Source organism: Haliotis cracherodii, unplaced genomic scaffold (genome assembly GCF_022045235.1).
Source record: "Haliotis cracherodii isolate W230 unplaced genomic scaffold, xgHalCrac1.p SCAF_19, whole genome shotgun sequence".
Classification (NCBI taxonomy): Eukaryota; Metazoa; Mollusca; class Gastropoda; order Lepetellida; family Haliotidae; genus Haliotis; species Haliotis cracherodii.
Window position 1 is genome coordinate 2,495,590 of NW_027266274.1, and position 17,984 is coordinate 2,513,573.

Sequence of the window (17,984 nt, forward strand, 5' to 3'; positions counted from 1 at the left end):
AGTGAGGCATCACAGCTACAACATGTTTAATGACTCAGTGAGGCATCACAGCTACATCATGTATAATGACTGAGTAAGGGATCACAGCTACATCATGTATAATGACTGAGTGAGGCATCACAGCTACATCATGTATAATGACTGAGTGAGGCATCACAGCTACATCATGTATAATGACTGAGTGAGGCATCACAGCTACATCATGTATAATGACTGAGTGAGGCATTACAGCTACAACTTGTATAATGACTGAGTGAGGTATCACAGCTACATCATGTAAAGTGACTGAGTGAGGCATCACAGCTACATCATGTATAATGACTGAGTCAGGGATAACAGCTACATCATGTATAATGACTGAGTGAGACATCACAGCTACATCATGTATATTGACTGAGTAAGGGATCACAGCTACATCATGTATAATGACTGAGTGAGGCATTACAGCTACAACTTGTATAATGACTGAGTGAGGCATCACAGCTACAACTTGTATAATGACTGAGTGAGGTATCACAGCTACATCATGTAAAGTGACTGAGTGAGGCATCACAGCTACATCATGTATAATGACTGAGTCAGGGATAACAGCTACATCATGTATAATGACTGAGTGAGACATCACAGCTACATCATGTATATTGACTGAGTAAGGGATCACAGCTACATCATGGATAATGACTTAGTGAGGCATCACAGCTACATCATGTATAATGACTGAGTCAGGCATAACAGCTACATCATGTATAATGACTGATTGAGACATCACAGCTACATCATGTATAATGACTGAGTAAGGGATCACAGCTACATCATGGATAATGACTTAGTGAGGCATCACAGCTATAACATGTATAATGACTGAGTGAGACATCACAGCTACATCATGTATAATGACTGAGTGAGGCATCACAGCTACATCATGTATAATGACTGAGTAAGGGATCACAGCTACATCATGTATAATGACCGAGTGAGACATTACAGCTACATCATGTATAATGACTGAGTGAGGTATCACATCACAGCTACATCATGTATAATGACTGAGTGAGGCATCACAGCTACATCATGTATAATGACTGAGTGAGACATCACAGCTATAACATATATAATGACTGAGTGAGGCATCACAGCTACATCATGTATAATGACTCGGTGAGACATCACAGCTATAACATGTATAATGACTGAGTGAGGCATCACAGCTACATCATATATAATGACTGAGTGAGACATCACAGCTATAACATGTATAATGACTGAGTGAGGCATCACAGCTACATCATGTATAATGACTGAGTGAGGTATCACATCACAGCTACATCATGTATAATGCCTGAGTGAGGTATCACATCACAGCTACATCATGTATAATGACTCGGTGAGACATCACAGCTATATCATATATAATGACTGAGTGAGGTATCACATCACAGCTACGTCATGTATAATGCCTGAGTGAGGTGTCATAGAGACTGATTTACGACAACCATTGTCTGAAGAACATTTGATTTAAAAGGCTAATTACTCTGTAGCCATGACATGTGCAGGTCTCCATAACTTAATTGTCGTTATGTATTAGGCTCTAAACCCCGTTGTTAATCCTCACCACCATTTCATTGTATATTGACTGACAGCCAACCTTGGCTACTGCTATTTATAGTATGACGTTTATTAACTGTTCATCCCCTGAGCTGTGTCGGTTCATCACCCCCAGAAGTCCCATGTCCAGAGCAACGTCATGGTCTGTCCATTGTTGTTCATTACTATAGTAGTCAAGCTTGGTATTCCGAGTGCTGGTGTAGGGACGACCTCTAGCAGGATGTGCAGCTCGTAGAAAAAAAACATGCATGAGGTGAGCGGTGCTCCAGCTCTACCTCAGAACGTTTCCTACAAAATGACATTTAAGTTATGGAGACATGCACAAATAATGATAACAATAATGAGTAATGTCAAAAAGTACAAATTAAACATCTCAGCAAATATTACGCATAAAGAAATTTGAAACCAGGAGTCTAACTTTACTGCGAGACTCAAACGGTACTTGTGGGTACTTTTGCCCTTTTATGTACAATGGGTGCTCTATCTCTGTCTTTGACGGAGCTTGCCCAGATATTGTGGGTCCTATGCCCAAGACAAAAAATAATCCTTAATTCCGACATCAAAACTCTGAAATGCTGAATACTCCTTTGCTGTTAATTACTTAATACTAACATACAAAACACATATGTGTGGGGGTGGCTTACCCTAGAATATCCCTAATCTGAATTCAAAGTCTTAGACAATACATTCAATTTTGTACCAAACTGTGCATATTAATAACTTGTAACAAATGACAAATTTTGTTGTTTAAATTTTTGAAATTACGAGTCTAGCTAAAAGGTGTGACTCGATAACACTACAGCTTAGGTTTGTCTGGGCCCTAGCTGTTACTTTATGTCTGGCGTGGCCTAGAAACATTTCAAAGATTCCCTACACAATAACTTCAAAGATCTAATTTGGAGTATATTGCACATATACGAAACTGAATTTTGGAAAGACACATTTTGGCATTAATATACTTGCTTTGATCAAACATACCTGGTTGCACTTATCAACAGTCACACAATATATATCCTGGATTGAGTCCATGTAAGTAAACACAAAATAGTAAGTCCCAATGAGATATCTTGTACAAAGTGTCCATCTTGTAGGTGCCTGTGAGGCGGTTTCTGTATTGTGCAGGGTCTGCATGTTGATGGATGTAGTCGAATCCCTGTGGGATAGCAGTGTATACTTCTTTGGTTCTGTGTAAGAAATCTTGAAGGGGAAATTTCATCAGGAAAGTTGGCAATGGAGAGATTTGTTGTTTCTTCAATCTTGTTTCTTTGCTCTTCATGGCTTGAGTTGATGATTTTTCTTCTGGTAGGCATGTGGAGAGGTTACTGGATTGGGAGTAAACTCAAGATTTACTCCAGCCGGATTCTAACACCAGATGTCAATGCGCATTTTGACGGGGAATTAGCTCTTGGGGGAATAAAGGACAAAATCGACATCCATGTCCCGGAGCACTTTATGCACAACATGTAAACAATAAACAAACAATTGCACCATGAGCGGAATACCTGCTCTGACAACACAAACACAGCAATGAGTTGACCTTCCGGCTCAGGCATACATGAGGTGAAAGGAGCTCCAGCTCAACCTCAGGACGTTTGCTACGAGTGGCACATCCTGCTCGAGGTCGTCCCTACACCAGCACTCGAAATACCAAGCTTGACTAACACCGTGTAATGGTAACACATATACACACATATATAGTAATGAACAACAATGGACAGACCATGACGTTGCTCTGGACATGGGACTTCTGGGGGTGATGAAACGACACAGCCTAGGGTATGAACAGTTATGGCAATAAATGTCATACTATAAATAACAGTAATTAACGGGTTGTGATATAGTAGCCCAGGTTGGCTGACAGTCAATATACAATGAAATGGTGCCGAGTATTAACAATGGGGATTAGTGCCTAATACATAATAACAATTAAGTTATGAAGCCTTTTACATCAAATGTTCTTCAGACAATGGTTGTCGTAAATCAGTTGCAGTGACAACTGTAACACATTTACATCATGTATAATGAGATCTACAATGGATTCAAACATTCTTCCCATGTGCTCAACCACGAGGATACCCACCACCAAAACACTTGTGGTTACTGAACTTGATTATGTTGGTTATCTTATGGGGTCTAACAACACTTTGGAAACCTGAAGTCAGATTGTTGCACAAATACAGAGATCATTAGTAGTTACTTAAACCTTTCCAATATATATTACCTTGTAAGCTACAGTAACACAATTGTTTTTCATGCATCATAGTGTAGTTGAAAAAACAACATGGTAGCTGTACACATACTGTTTAGAAACATGCAGTGGGTATTCTTTCATACCCTGAAACCTTGTTAACTTCACTGGGTTGTTTGAGCATATATTGGTTTCTAGAGAGCAGAGTACCTGTTTTTGAGATGATACTATGTGTTAAGTAGGAATTAAACAATCTTATGCACCAACATGCACATACCATCAAAATATGAGCCTGACCAAGAAGTGTAAATCACACATGATGATGCCATGTGTCTATAATACAAATGGAACTATATGATCTATTTGGTGAAAATCTATATACAACTCATGTCTTTATTTTCCTGACAACTAATCAGCAGTAATGTTTTAACAGAGGGAGAATCAATAAGTGTTTGTCTCTTTATTAATGCTGACTGGATTAATGATCTATGATTAATTAAAATCATTCAAGTGAAAGGTGAATGGATGTGCGTACCTGCTATACATATTATTGCTCGATATTGCCATCACAACTACTCCCAAGGACGTGACAATGGGTACATTGCTCAATGGGGAGAACTTACTACATGTATGTATTTTGATGCATGGGATAATTTAAGTAAGTATGCTCAATTGTTTTCTTGTTGTCTGCTTAAATCATGCTTTGAGAGATGGAAAACAGGGGTGCAATACATGTGAACCTGTGATACATTTCTGCCCTGTAAATAAAGATTTCTAATTTTTTATCTATTTGTTTTTTATCAAAGTACCGATGATCCTAACTTGAAATGTTCCATACGATTGATCTAGATGTCAACCAACTTTACAAAGACATGCAGTAAAGCCCAGACACTTTGTGGTTTTCTGAATGGGAATTTTCAAAGTGGTTACAATAGTTCAAAATTTGTGAAATTTTAGTATCTTATGGGCAATATCTTAACCATGTAACATGAAATCTGCAAGAAATGTATATTACGTCATGTTTTACTGTCGTAATCTAACTCAATAAATCTTTTACTCTCCCCTTTTATTTGTAAAAGGATGGTTATTGCCTCCTTAACAATTTAATCATTTTCTTCCAGACATCTGTTCACATGTTTTCCCAACTTAATAGCTGAAAAAGGCTATTTTGATCTTCATTTTGTTTATTCTCTGAGAAAGTAAGTAATTATCAATTTTTCTCTGGGAAGTGATAATGCAATTAGAACTAGTAATAATTATAAAACTGATGTACATCATAAGCCAAACTCTATGAATAGTTTTAGAACACTGTTGCATCAACAAAGTAACACTATTTGCAACATATTTCTGCAAAGAAATGTCTTTTCCTTTGTCTTTTTTCTACAAGAATGCAATGATTTTGAGCTCGAATAATTTTAAGGAGATAGTTATGACTGCAAGAGGCTGGCTATGAGTGGGGACTGTGAGCTGCCTGTAAATTGATTCAGAGGCTCCTGTACAGTGTATGATTGTGTGCAGACGCGATGTTTACCCTCAGCTCCTAAAACAGGAACATTGGTCATGTGTGTCCTGCATATTTGACAACAAATAGAGACTTGTGTCTTGTTTGAATGTGTATTATTGACAGAAGGACATTAGTCAGTGATGATCATCTAATAGGTCATCAGTCTTGCCTTGTTCTAATGGACAATTATGAATGTCAGCAACAATCCAGTTCTGAAAGTTTGTTGTTGAGAACGCATCAATTATTTATTAATAAAAGTACATTGTCAGTGATCATTGTCTAATAGGTCATCAACCTTGCACTCTATTTCCTTTGTTTTAATGGACAATAGTGAATGTCAGCACAATACACTTTTGAAAGTATGCTGGTGAGAATCCATCAAAAATGTATTCATGAATATGAAGTTAGCAAGATGTTTGAGAGAAGAGTTACACCAAGGCAAATATGAAATTAGCAGACTTGTTTCCTGTGAAGAAAACTGATGTATGAAGTGTGAGGTCAACACGTGTATGTGCCATATCACCTTCATGTATAATTATAGTTTTCTATTTTCCTGCTGATGACCTAAATTCAGTGTCTTTGTCAATTTTGGACTGTGGTTCAAGAATCTGAAAGTCTTTTAAGGTAACTTTGGTTCCTTAGCATTACACATCAGTACACTGCTTTCAGACAAATACATGCCAACACAGCACTGAATTCAAAGTAAAACAAGTAATCTTGTTGTGTTTATTTCAACCAGATTTGTTAGAATACTAGTTTCAGCAGTAAACAAACTTGAAGAACTAAATTCCTGCCAGAATGTCCGTAGTTTGTTATGAATCTCCAAGTGTTTGTTACATTTCAAATTTACCCTTTGGAATGATAGCATGATTTAAGACACATAAACACTTTTCTTAATGTATTTCCTTGAATGGATATAAAAAATGTGTACTGCCTTTATTCATATGTCAGTGCAACAGATTAAGTCCATTTTCAGAGAACAGACTTTAACTCTCCTATTTTAGTATATGCGAGTAGTGGAATATACATGACGGAATATTATGAAGTTGACACACTTTCATCTACTTCTTCCTTTCATTCAGATTGATGTCCTGGAAACCTTCAACCCACTTGGCCTTACCTCGGGACTATTTGACTCTCTCAAATGCCAGACCAAGGGTAACAGGAGCATGTCTCAAGCCAAGAAAAGAGAAATAGAAAAGGTGACACTGGCAAACAAATATGTTACTACCTTCCCAGATTAATGTTTTCAGCAAAATCTTATCAATAAGTAAACATAATAAAAACATATGTGAAATTGATGCAGTTTGTATAAAAATAATACCCTGAGGACAGAGGACATATTGAATACTGTCACACTTGAGGCAACATGTATCAGCTTTGTAATGTTGGTGTAGCATACAAACTAATAATCATGTCAGTATAAGGCTTTGAACTTTGAATGCAGTGAAATGTTATGTTTATCAATGAAATTACTTTGTGATCAGATTGGCAGAGCTTGAAATTGTTCACAAACGCATCAAATTATATGTTAATTTGTCTGCACTGGCCTAATGTCTGTATACTGGTAGACAAGAGCTAATATGAACAAAGTTTACGAAACACAACTCTGACTGGAAAAATTCTTCAGAAAATATGAGAAACTGAAATGAAATCTTATCTCAACCAATGTGGCTTAATCCCCAATTTAAAAACTTGACACTTATCATGTCTATTGGGCTAAAAACTTTTATACATTTCTACTTATAAAGATATATGTAATAAGAAGGTTTCATGCACTTTGAGAACCTCAAGGGTAAATGTAACATACAAGGTACAATTTTGCACTATACTCAGATAATTCTTTACATTCCAAAATTTTGGAAGGATCCTATTAAAAACAATGACAGCCTTGGAGTCTACAATCTGTTCTTGTATGAACCCCTTGAAGAATTCTTGGAACCGACAAAGACAGTAAGATTTTATTATCATCAACTTTTTTCATATGCAAAGTCTATTTCGGTTGATTATAAATAGGCAGGCAATGTTTGACAGAAATTTGTCAGCACCATGCTCGTGCTCGAGGGTTTCAACCATTGTGGTAAATGTCTGAGACCTACTTCACTTTGGGCTTTCCTCCCACATCATGCTGACACGCCGTAATATAACAGGAATACTGTTCGGGGAGGCGCTAAACCCAACTCACTCACTCAATATAGAACATGTACTAAAGATGTAAAGCTACTTGACTTTCTGGTTCTCGTTTAAAATTGTTCAGAAATATGGGAATTATTTAAGATTTATTTAGCTGATAATGACATGTGCATTCGGTGAGGAGGAACAAGAGTACCTACCACACATATTTTGGGAATGTAACTTTGTTACCAATTTGTGAATTGGACACATTTTTTATGCTCTTGTCATTGATAATGTACATTTCACAAATTTATGAATATTTAATAGCATTTGGATACAACACCAGTAAGGTAAAACTTAATCATGGAGTACCAGCTTGGAAGAGACACATCCATATGTGTAGCATTGAGGGCAACTTCAAAGGAATCTCGAAAAAAATAACAGATATGATCACCATTGGTCATGTACTTCAGTACAGAAGAGAATGAGTAATGACTGGAGGTACTATGGTAATAGTCACTCTTGATGAACCCTTGATACGGGGGGGGGGGGGGGGGGGGGGGGGGGGGGTCAAAAAGTTCTAAGCCTGACTAACCTTCAACTAAGGGCCATAACAAAGTGAACTAGTCATTGTAGTTCATTGCAAGTGTATTTGGTCTGTTGAGGCCATTTTTATATTTGTGACAGCCTGTTGAACAGGATAGGGGACTAAACGACACAGAAATGGAAAAGAAAGAGTATGAGCAGTCATCAAGTTTTTGACTTTAAAGAAAAGTACACCCCAAGAAATTCATGAGCGCATGTCACAAGTGTGTGGGGATAAGTGCCCAAGCTATTCCACTGTTAAACGTTTGGCAGCTATGTTAAACATTGGGGAGCCATGTTTAAGGCTGGGATAACAAGCCTTGATGATGACCCTATGTCTGGACATCCCTCAACTTCCATCAATGAAGTTTCAATCAAGGAGATAGAAAAACGTATACTGGCAGATAGACATATTACCATTGTTACACTTGCAGAAGACAGGTCTAAGCCATGGATCCATTGAAACTATTATTCATGAACATTTACAGATGAAGAGATATCTGCTCGTTGTGTGCCAAAGATTCTAAATGCTGATCTTAAGGAAAAAAGAACTGACATTGCCAGAGAAAATTTAGAGCTAATTGTGGGGGTTTCGTCAAATTCCAAAAGAGATTAGTTAAGGGTGATGAAACATGGGTCTACCACTATGATCCCGTGTCAAAATGTCAATCCATGGAATGGCACAATTCCACTTCTTCGTCACCAAAGAAATTCAAGTCTTCAAGATCAGTGAAGAAAGTTATGGCTATTGTATTCAGGGTTGCAAAGGGTGTGATCCTTGTTGATTACTTAGAAAGTCAAAAGACTACCTGTGCCTACTATGTTGAGTTGCTGAGTTCATGACTTCATGACAATGCCTATTCTCACAAATCTCTACTTGCAAAGAGCTTCCTCACCCTCCATAGTAGCCAGACCTGGCACCAAGTGATTTCCACCTGTTTCCTAAACTGAAAGAACACCTTTGTGGTAGCGCCATGACCACAACGTTGAACTCAAAGCTGCCATGAATGGGTTTTTCAGGGTAGTTTCAGAAAACGTTTGAAACGCTTCACTGTTGATATGAGAAGTGTATTGAAAAGCAGGGAGATTATGTTGAAAAATAAAATTAAAAACACTTTCAAAATTGTTGGTATTTGTTTGTTAGGCTCGTTATCCATGAACAACCTATTTGTTAATGGGGACAATGTTGAATCACCTGCATGTCCAGTGAGAATATGATACAAGTAAAGAGACAGAATTTAGACAAAAGCTTGTTTGTAACTGTTGAATATATGCTGTACCTTGGCATTCTCGGTGGATGCATTGTATCTCGGCACATCAAACCATCTTGTGAATACTGATGTATTTTTCATATGCATATAATATATACATATGAATATATATATATATGTATATATTGAAGATGGGAAAGACTTTGTATTCATGTGGAAAAAAAATGACAATATGAGAACAACAAAAAACAAAACAATGCATCTAGTTGCTAGCTAGGCTATGATAAGCTATATATGCTTGTAAATTAGAGCATGGTTTACCTTGTTTTCCTTGTTTCATGCAGCCAATTTTCAAATATTGCAAAAAACATCAATTTGAAAACATGTTCATAAATCTCCGCAAAAAGAGAGAAATGTCATTTACCTTATGTACTCTGAAAGTTCTTGAAACTGTACAGCTATCTGTCTGATATAAACCCTTACATCTCTTCTAAAAACCACGGGGCTGTGTAGATAAAACTTTGCAATCATGAGCCCCCTTATGGTGTCCTTAAAAACAGGATTCTGATTTGAACTCGTCCCCACTACTGTCACATATGCAATGTCAATGTGGCTTCAGCACAGCAATGATTAATTGTATACTCATGAAATTTGATATGTGGTTTATGTCTTGACATGCTGGTAAAGGTCAAGGTAAATGAAAAGCTCATTTTCGTTTCGTCCATCTGTTAAGATTCAATTTCTTTTCTGACCAGCTAAAGGGATGTTTTTAGACTTAAGCAGAATGGCTTGCAACATAATAGCACTCAGATTTGCTCATGGCATTTGGATAAGAAAACAGTTTGTTTAAACAAGAAGGAAAAACAATCAGATTTTGAAAAAAAACACAAGAACTATAGGGATGTGAAACATTCATATTATGTGTAACAGAGTGGGATTCAGATTTGTTACGCCAGTAAAATAAAAAAAATATTAAAAAATAGAAAGAATGGCTAAAAATTTAAACTTTAAAAATGTTTTAGAATTCATTTGTGACAAAACTACAAGTCCCAGAGAGCTGACACTTTATGGGATAGTGTAGAACAAAAATATGACTTAGATTTGTTAATCAAACAAACAGTTCAGTTATGTATTTTAAATGGTAAAATATCCTCACATATTCTTGGAAATGTTAGACCTCATTATCTCAGAAACCAAATGTTCGGTTAGCTGATATTCCTCTAGGATTTGTTGCATTTCAATGGATTCAATTTGATTACAATCAGATTTCATCATAGCATTTAGACTGAGAGTAGATGATGATTATTAATTTCTCTTAGCATTGTCCTCTGCAATCAACTTTGGTCATTGTTGACAATGTAGCAATAATGCCTTCAATTTCAATAACTGCCATACAACATGCAGCCATACATTTACATGAATGTTTGTTAGCATAATGATATTCTTTATAGTGAATACTAAATGGAGATAATATTGTTATGTCATATCAAACACAACAAACTGCAACGCCATACTTTCCTTAGTTGTTGGTTAAAGTTATGACTACATATAGCATTCCGCTTACTTTGAATGTACCTGGTGAGTGAATTTGAAGTACTATTTTTGTACCTTTGACCTTTGCATAGCCCTGTATATGCAGTTGCACGCATATTGGACATCTTGGAAATTAAAAGTCGCCAGAAGCTATTACTCAAGGCTCCAGATAATGTTTCAGCATCAGGAGTACATACTCCTTATTATTTCAATATAGAAGTACTGGCCAAACTACAGAGTACACTTTTAACGAGTCAAAGTATATCATTTATGATATGTGTATCCACTCTCTGTCAACTAGAGTTCGTTTCTAGGCGTCAATAATGGTTACCTGACCATGGTTTCTGTAAATAACCGTGTATTGTGCGATCAGTCGATCACTTCACAATATTGAATGAAATATTGAAGAAAATTCCAGATATACAATGTACACATTTTGTAACCAGACAGTGTAATTACATGATTAATTTGTGTACTTAAGTACGGATTTGTTGACGTGGTATTTCTGGTGTTACGTGCTCACGGTAATCTCTTGTGTTGGGGAAAACAACTTCAAAACTCACTATGGCGTGTATAATGCGCAACTCCCTCTACACAGCTGCATTCTTTTTGAAAATGTGTGCACTATTCTCAGAAAATAAGCTGCTTGAAAACAGAATATTATTTTGGGAAATACGTCTTTAATGTTATACGGTACATGTATGCTGTGATGCGTATATGATACGTTTTTGAAGTTATCCCCCAGCGTATCATGCATATTTTCATCTGTACATACGCTGATACCACCCTTATTTGGAGCCCTGAATAACATATCTTGGAAGATCTCAGAAATGAGTTGTGATGTCTCAAAAATTGCAAAGGTTTGATCTGATTCTAAACATGGATGCTATATGGAGGGTCGCTATGAATGTCTACATGTATTGTTGGGAAGTTACATGCGTTTATGATTTTTGGTGTGTGTAAACTTGTATCTTTTAGTATTGTTAATTTCCAATCTCTATATTTATGATATATATTTGCAAGTTTTCAAGAAAAATCAGGTGAGCTACAGAGTTTTGTTGCTGTATCTTTTCTAGTAAGAACTCATGATTTCAAAGGTAAATAAATCACTAAATGTCTATTGCAAACTGTTGCCACATATCTAGCAGAACTATTACTGTTATATCACCGTCTAAAAAGCCTTTCAACATATCTGTGCAGGAAACCTTCACATCAGGGTGCTCAGGCCCACCTGTAAACAAGGTGCGTGGAGTGATCACAGCAACCCCCTTCCCTCAGGTACCACCTGCCATCTACACAGCACACAGCACGCAACAACAACAACAGAAACAACACAGGCAACATTGCGCAAAGAAACCCCTCACATCATTCCTAACTGAGCTGGAGTGATAGCTCTCTGATTGTAAATACCCAGTGATAAATGTTGTGAAACTCTTGATATTATATAACCCTAGGTGCGTGGACTGATCATAGCGACTCAAATCAGTCTGTAATAAATATCTCATCTTGAAATGTTGTTTGTTTATAAAGTGAAGTGTATCTCTTCTCAGAAACTAATAGACACTGTAATTAGACATGGAGCAGTGTAATACGGTTCAGGTTGGATGGCATATTTTTGAATGATTAAACTTAGTTTCTTATTAAAATTGATAATTTTATTGTAATTAAATTATATAAGGTATCACATTGAACAAGATGAAACTGTATGCAGATTATAAGTATTTAGGCATCATCATCTATTTTCATCTTTAATCATTGTTGATGATGTTGCTAAAATAGAACATGAAACCTTATGAGTTGCTGCTTTACCAGAAGTGGTGACTCTATGCAGGAATGTATGTTACTGACATGGTATTCCTAAATAAAGATTAAATAGTATTATAATCAGATGATACTGTTCTCTCATATGGACCATGCCACATTTCACAACCAGTTAACAACAACAATGTCATTACTTTGTGTCTAAAGAATTAGTTTAGCAATATTTCAGTTCGAATGTACCTGGCAGCAAAAGTATGTTGGTGCTATTGTTCATATTTTACAGAGAGAAACAGATGAATTTATTTTATTTTGCATATTTCAAACCTTTCTTTATAATTCTTTTAAACAAAAAAAACCCTTCAATCATCTGCAGTTATCCCCATGGCAACCTACATTCTTCTATTCTCTCTATATGGATGTACTCCCTGTCCATAAATTTATTGACCAAATCAACCCTGACAACATTTTAATCCTATTATTTTGATTCATGCATCCAGGAGCTTTGTGTAACCAAGTAGTTAATGTGTTTGCTTGTAATGCTGAAAACCTGGGTTTAACTCCCCATGTGGGTAAAATATATGTAGAGCACATTCTTAGTGTTGATTGTCATGATGTGGATGTACTATTACTAAAATTAGCAAAAAACCCAACTCATTAATTCACTTACATAAAGGAAGAGAAAAAACAACTTTCTAAATGATACATGTGTCTTTTTAAGCAATGGTCACATTGACAACAAAGAAAAGGTTATATGTCTCAGGAAACCATTTGAAAAGAAGTATATTTTTTTATAGGTCATGTATCAGCAGATATACGACACCAAATTCTCTTATGTATAACAACAAGCTATATGGCTGCTACTTGAGATCTCTATCATAACAGATTATGACTGCAACTCTGGATTCACTGATAGGCATGTGCAGGGCATATGACAAGTGTTTCTATTACCTAACTGGCATATCTTGTCATATGTGATTATGAGATTGACGGCCTGCAGGTCCTCATCTGTTTTCTTGTTCTGACTGACAGAGTTAAGGACTGATATTGATAGAACAAATCCTAGTCGACGAGCCTATGGCCTGTAAAAAGTCACAAGTCACGTTGTTGCAATTACACACCTGACAGCTTGTAGCTGAATGCAGTTAGTTATAACATCTAAGGCAAAATTAATAGCACGACTGATTGGAACTGTTCAAGCGACAATTCCACCAACATCAACAATGACCAGAAAAGCGGATTGCAGCATCTTTGTGTGATTAATATAAAGCTTACAGATGTAATCTCATTTACAGAAAAAAGACTTGTGAGTGGCCATTCCTTGTATCAAAGAGACTTAGTAACCTTGATGTGCTCACTCTAATCAATTTGACATCATTTAAGCTCATTTCATCCTACGTCAGTATAAGTCATGGATTTGTGGTTGGTCATACCGCTGACCTCAACCCCTCTTGTTGTCTCTTCAGAATTGGATTAATAGCCGATTGAACACTCGATTTACGCAGAGCTCAGCCTCGTAAGAAGACTAGATATGTAGCAGTTTTATTACTTCTTATACAATTATTTCAGTGGAGATAAATGTTTTCTATTGTATCTTGCACTTGTGATTCTGCACCAAAGCATTCCTTTATTGAAAGATAATGTACGGCATGTGGTGAGCAGGAATAAGCCTAACGATCGAACAGACGAGTTATTGCTTCACTAAAGTAAACCATCTTGGATACATATAATCCGTCATAGCACTCCAATTATTTATACATGAGTACTGGCCTTAACTGCTGGACCGATGAAACTTTAACTTAACATTCGTGTTCACAGCAAGCAAGTTTGTTTAACGTGTTTTATCCTATTTGGTGAAGCAACCACCAGGTGACTTTCTACAGCTCACCAATACAACATGTCTAATGTCTGAAAGCTGGTAACTGAATGGACTTTACTGAAGCCCAATAGGTTTATTCTTCATTTTTTACATGTGTTCTTGCTTCCCAATGTAATAAATTAATTGCAAGCGACTTCGTGGCATTTGAAAAAAATAGGCCACGCCGACTAGCAAACTACCGGTTACTGATTTGATGAAAATAAAATGGATGCCTTGTGTTACAGCGCTGTCGTTATTACTGATTTCGTCCTGTTGTCTACTAGTTTTTTTGGTATGTTAATAACTAGATAAGCAATCTAGGAAGTTATTCTTGTCGACATATTCATTTTTAAGAACTGACTCCAATGCGTGTTAGTTGTTTTTTTTAGTAATAAACGTAAAGACAGGTGTGCCAGCTGTACAGCGGCTACACCATATATTTACACTTTTGTCACACCGGTGTTTACTTGAATACCCCCATAATTGCAAAAGAATATTAAAGTGAGTTCTTAAAATAAATCGGCCTGACTTTTATAATTTGATAATCGTTGTTTGTTAGTAATTTAACGCCTCACTCAGCTATATAACAGGGGTCTGTAAATAATCGTCTGTTGACCAGACAATCCAGTGATTGACACCTTGAGCATCGATCTACGGAAATGAGAAAAGAATACATGCACCATTCAAGTTCGCGAGTCTGACCACCCGATACCGTGAGCGCGTGATATTAACTCCAGCTTATAACGCTAATTGTATTATGTCTTGGAGAGGACGTTTTCCTTCCTTGTATGTGCATGTGAAACTGTTGACTACATGTTGTACACATAAAACCTTTATTGGAACTATACAGTCTAACAATGTTGGCTTATTCGAATGTACAACTGATGATTATTGATCTGTTTATATGTGACCTATTAGAGTAGCATCGTTAGCTTTGGTCGTAGCAGTTTATTTACATGGATGAAGCAATAGCGCCCCTAAAGGTGAGAATGCGATCTTCATGGAGAACAGTTCATCTCCCCATGAATAGAAAGTGACATAGACCACCCTCTTTTCAGGAACATGGTATCACCTCGGTGAAAACCTACTGTCACAGGCAAACAGAACTTTGATGTTCACACTTATCCCGACCAGAAATGTGTACACGAAGTCATGTTTTAAACGGTGTATTTTCTAAAAACTAGCGTCGCCTGTTTTGACGGGAGAAGTCATGGACATATTGTTTGACAAACGACTGTGCAACGATACTAATCTCTGTGCTTGAGAACACAATGTTTGAATGTCAATAGAATAATCTGAGAGGCACAGCAAGCGACAACGTCTGATCTGAAGGGTTTATCGTGTCTTCAATTCGTTTTCATAAATGCGTAATTAATACCAGTCCCCTAAACCCTTTATCAACGGGACCGTTTCCACGGTCTAGTGGTAGAGTGTCCGCCCGGAGAGCGGAAGGTTTTGGGTTTTACAGATCAGCAGCCCAGAGCACTTTGGTCAAACGAACAAGGTACCAATATCCGAACACAGGAACATTTACTGTGTAACCCAAATTATTCATTTATGGATGTCTGCCGGGGACCCCCTGCTGCGTGTGGCCCCTGGCCCCCCAAAAGAAGGGACCATTCAAGGGCTGGATCAAACATTGGAGATACCACTTGAAAGTAACTGTAAATGAACTGGTTCATCTCACAGAGTACAGAATGGGTCACACCAGACAAATAAGGCCTGCCAGACACCCCCAGAGAGGGTCCCAAAATTTGGGCTGGGTTAAACATTGGAGGTACCACATGAAATCAACATAAAATGAATTATTACACTCTACTAAGTATAAAATACCCATTGCCAGAAAAATCGTTTGCTGCATAAGACCCGCCAGACACCCCCAAATGTTGACCCTTAATGCACTCAGTGGACACTGGTAAAATTTGACTAGAGTATACATTCAAAGTACCACATTAATGTAAGTTTAAATGAACAGGCTCATATTACAGAGTACAGAATGGGCCACACCAGACAAATCTTCCTCTGCATAATGTCCGCCATACCCCCCAGAGTGGGTCCAAAAATTTGGGCTGTGTTAAAATAAAATGAACAATTGCACACTACTTATTGCACAATACCCATTGCCAGATAAATCATCTTCTGCATAAGGCCCGCCAGACACCCACAAATAGTTGGCCCTTCAGGTATACACAGGTAAAATTGGGCTGGAATATATATCGATTGTACCATTGTAAACATTGGAGGTCCCACATAAAACCAGCATAAAATGAACAATTGCACACTGCTTATTGCCAGATAAATCATCTTCTGCATAAGGCTCGCCAGACACCCACTAAAAGTTGACCCCTCAGGTATACACAGGTAAAATTGGGCTGGAATATATATCGATTGTACCACATTAATGTAAATTTAAATGAACAGGTTCATATCACAGAGTACAGAATGGGCCACACCAGACAAATCTTCCTCTTCATAAGGCTTAAACATGAGAGGTATCACATGGAACCAACATTAAATGAACTATTATACTCTACTTATTACAAAATACCCATTGCCAATCAAATCATCTGCAACGATAGGCTTAATCTACGATATCAATACTATACTAGCCACATAAAGAAACTGTGCACGGAGAAAATATATTCGGGATTGAAATACAACACAGCAAGAACAAAATGATGCAGACGCTGTAGCAGCTGAATGATCGGACCATAAGAAAATGTCAACGGGACCTGAACAACATCTGTTACGATGACGTCAGAAGATCAAAATGGAGTAGGGGGTCATACGACAAAGTCATAAAGTCAATAACGGGTATGACCACCCTGTGCGTGAATCACAGCAGTGCATCGGCGACGCATGGAGTCCACCAAATGGGCATGGAAGGCCTGGGGAATGGCCTGCCATATCCTCCTCAAATCCTGTGCCAAGTCACGGACGTTATCTGGAGGATGTGGAAGAAGACGCAGACGGCGCTCCATTTCATCCCACACATGCTCTATTGGGGAGAGATCTGGAGAAATTGCAGGCCATGGCAGTAACATGACATTGTTGTGGTGAAGGAAATCCATTGCGACCCTAGCCGTGTGAGGACGAGCGTTGTCCTGTTGAAATGTCAATCCCGGGCCATGACGTTGCAAGAAAGGAATGACCACAGGCCTCAGAATCTGATCTCTGTAGCCAACACCGGTGAGATTGCCCTGAACAACCACCAAAGGGGTTCGGTGCCGTGCTGTAATCCCACCCCAAATCACCACAGAGCCACCTCCAAAACGATTCCTCTCCACAATACAGTTGCGTGCATAACGTTCTCCCAAACGCCGGTAGACACGTTGGCGCCCGTCACTGTGGGAAATGTTGAACCTGGATTCATCTGTAAAGACAACATTTCTCCACCATATCCGAATTTGGCGAACATGATTTCGACACCATCTTAGACGGTTGACTCGATGACGGTGTGTCAGGATGGGACGTATGGCAGGGCGTCGTGGTCGAATCCCGCACTGACGTAAACGATTCCTGACAGTGTTGGGATGGATACGGCGCAGTCCAGGAGTTGTCTGGGACGTCGGTACTGCCGTTTGGAACTTGTGTCGGAGATGTGTAACTCGAATCCATCTGTCCTGT

At 37.8% G+C, this 17,984-nt stretch overlaps 1 protein-coding gene across 1 annotated transcript in view; it reads left to right on the plus strand.

The window, feature by feature from the left end:
• Positions 1 to 12,130, plus strand: part of LOC139467063 (meiosis 1 arrest protein-like) — a 36,673-nt gene extending 24,543 nt beyond the window's left edge. The window contains exons 11-12 of the mRNA XM_071248781.1: positions 6,380 to 6,499; positions 11,942 to 12,130. Coding sequence (XP_071104882.1) covers positions 6,380 to 6,499; positions 11,942 to 12,130 — 309 coding nt within the window. The remainder of the gene's footprint in view (positions 1 to 6,379; positions 6,500 to 11,941) is intronic.
• Positions 12,131 to 17,984: the final 5,854 nt, after the last annotated feature.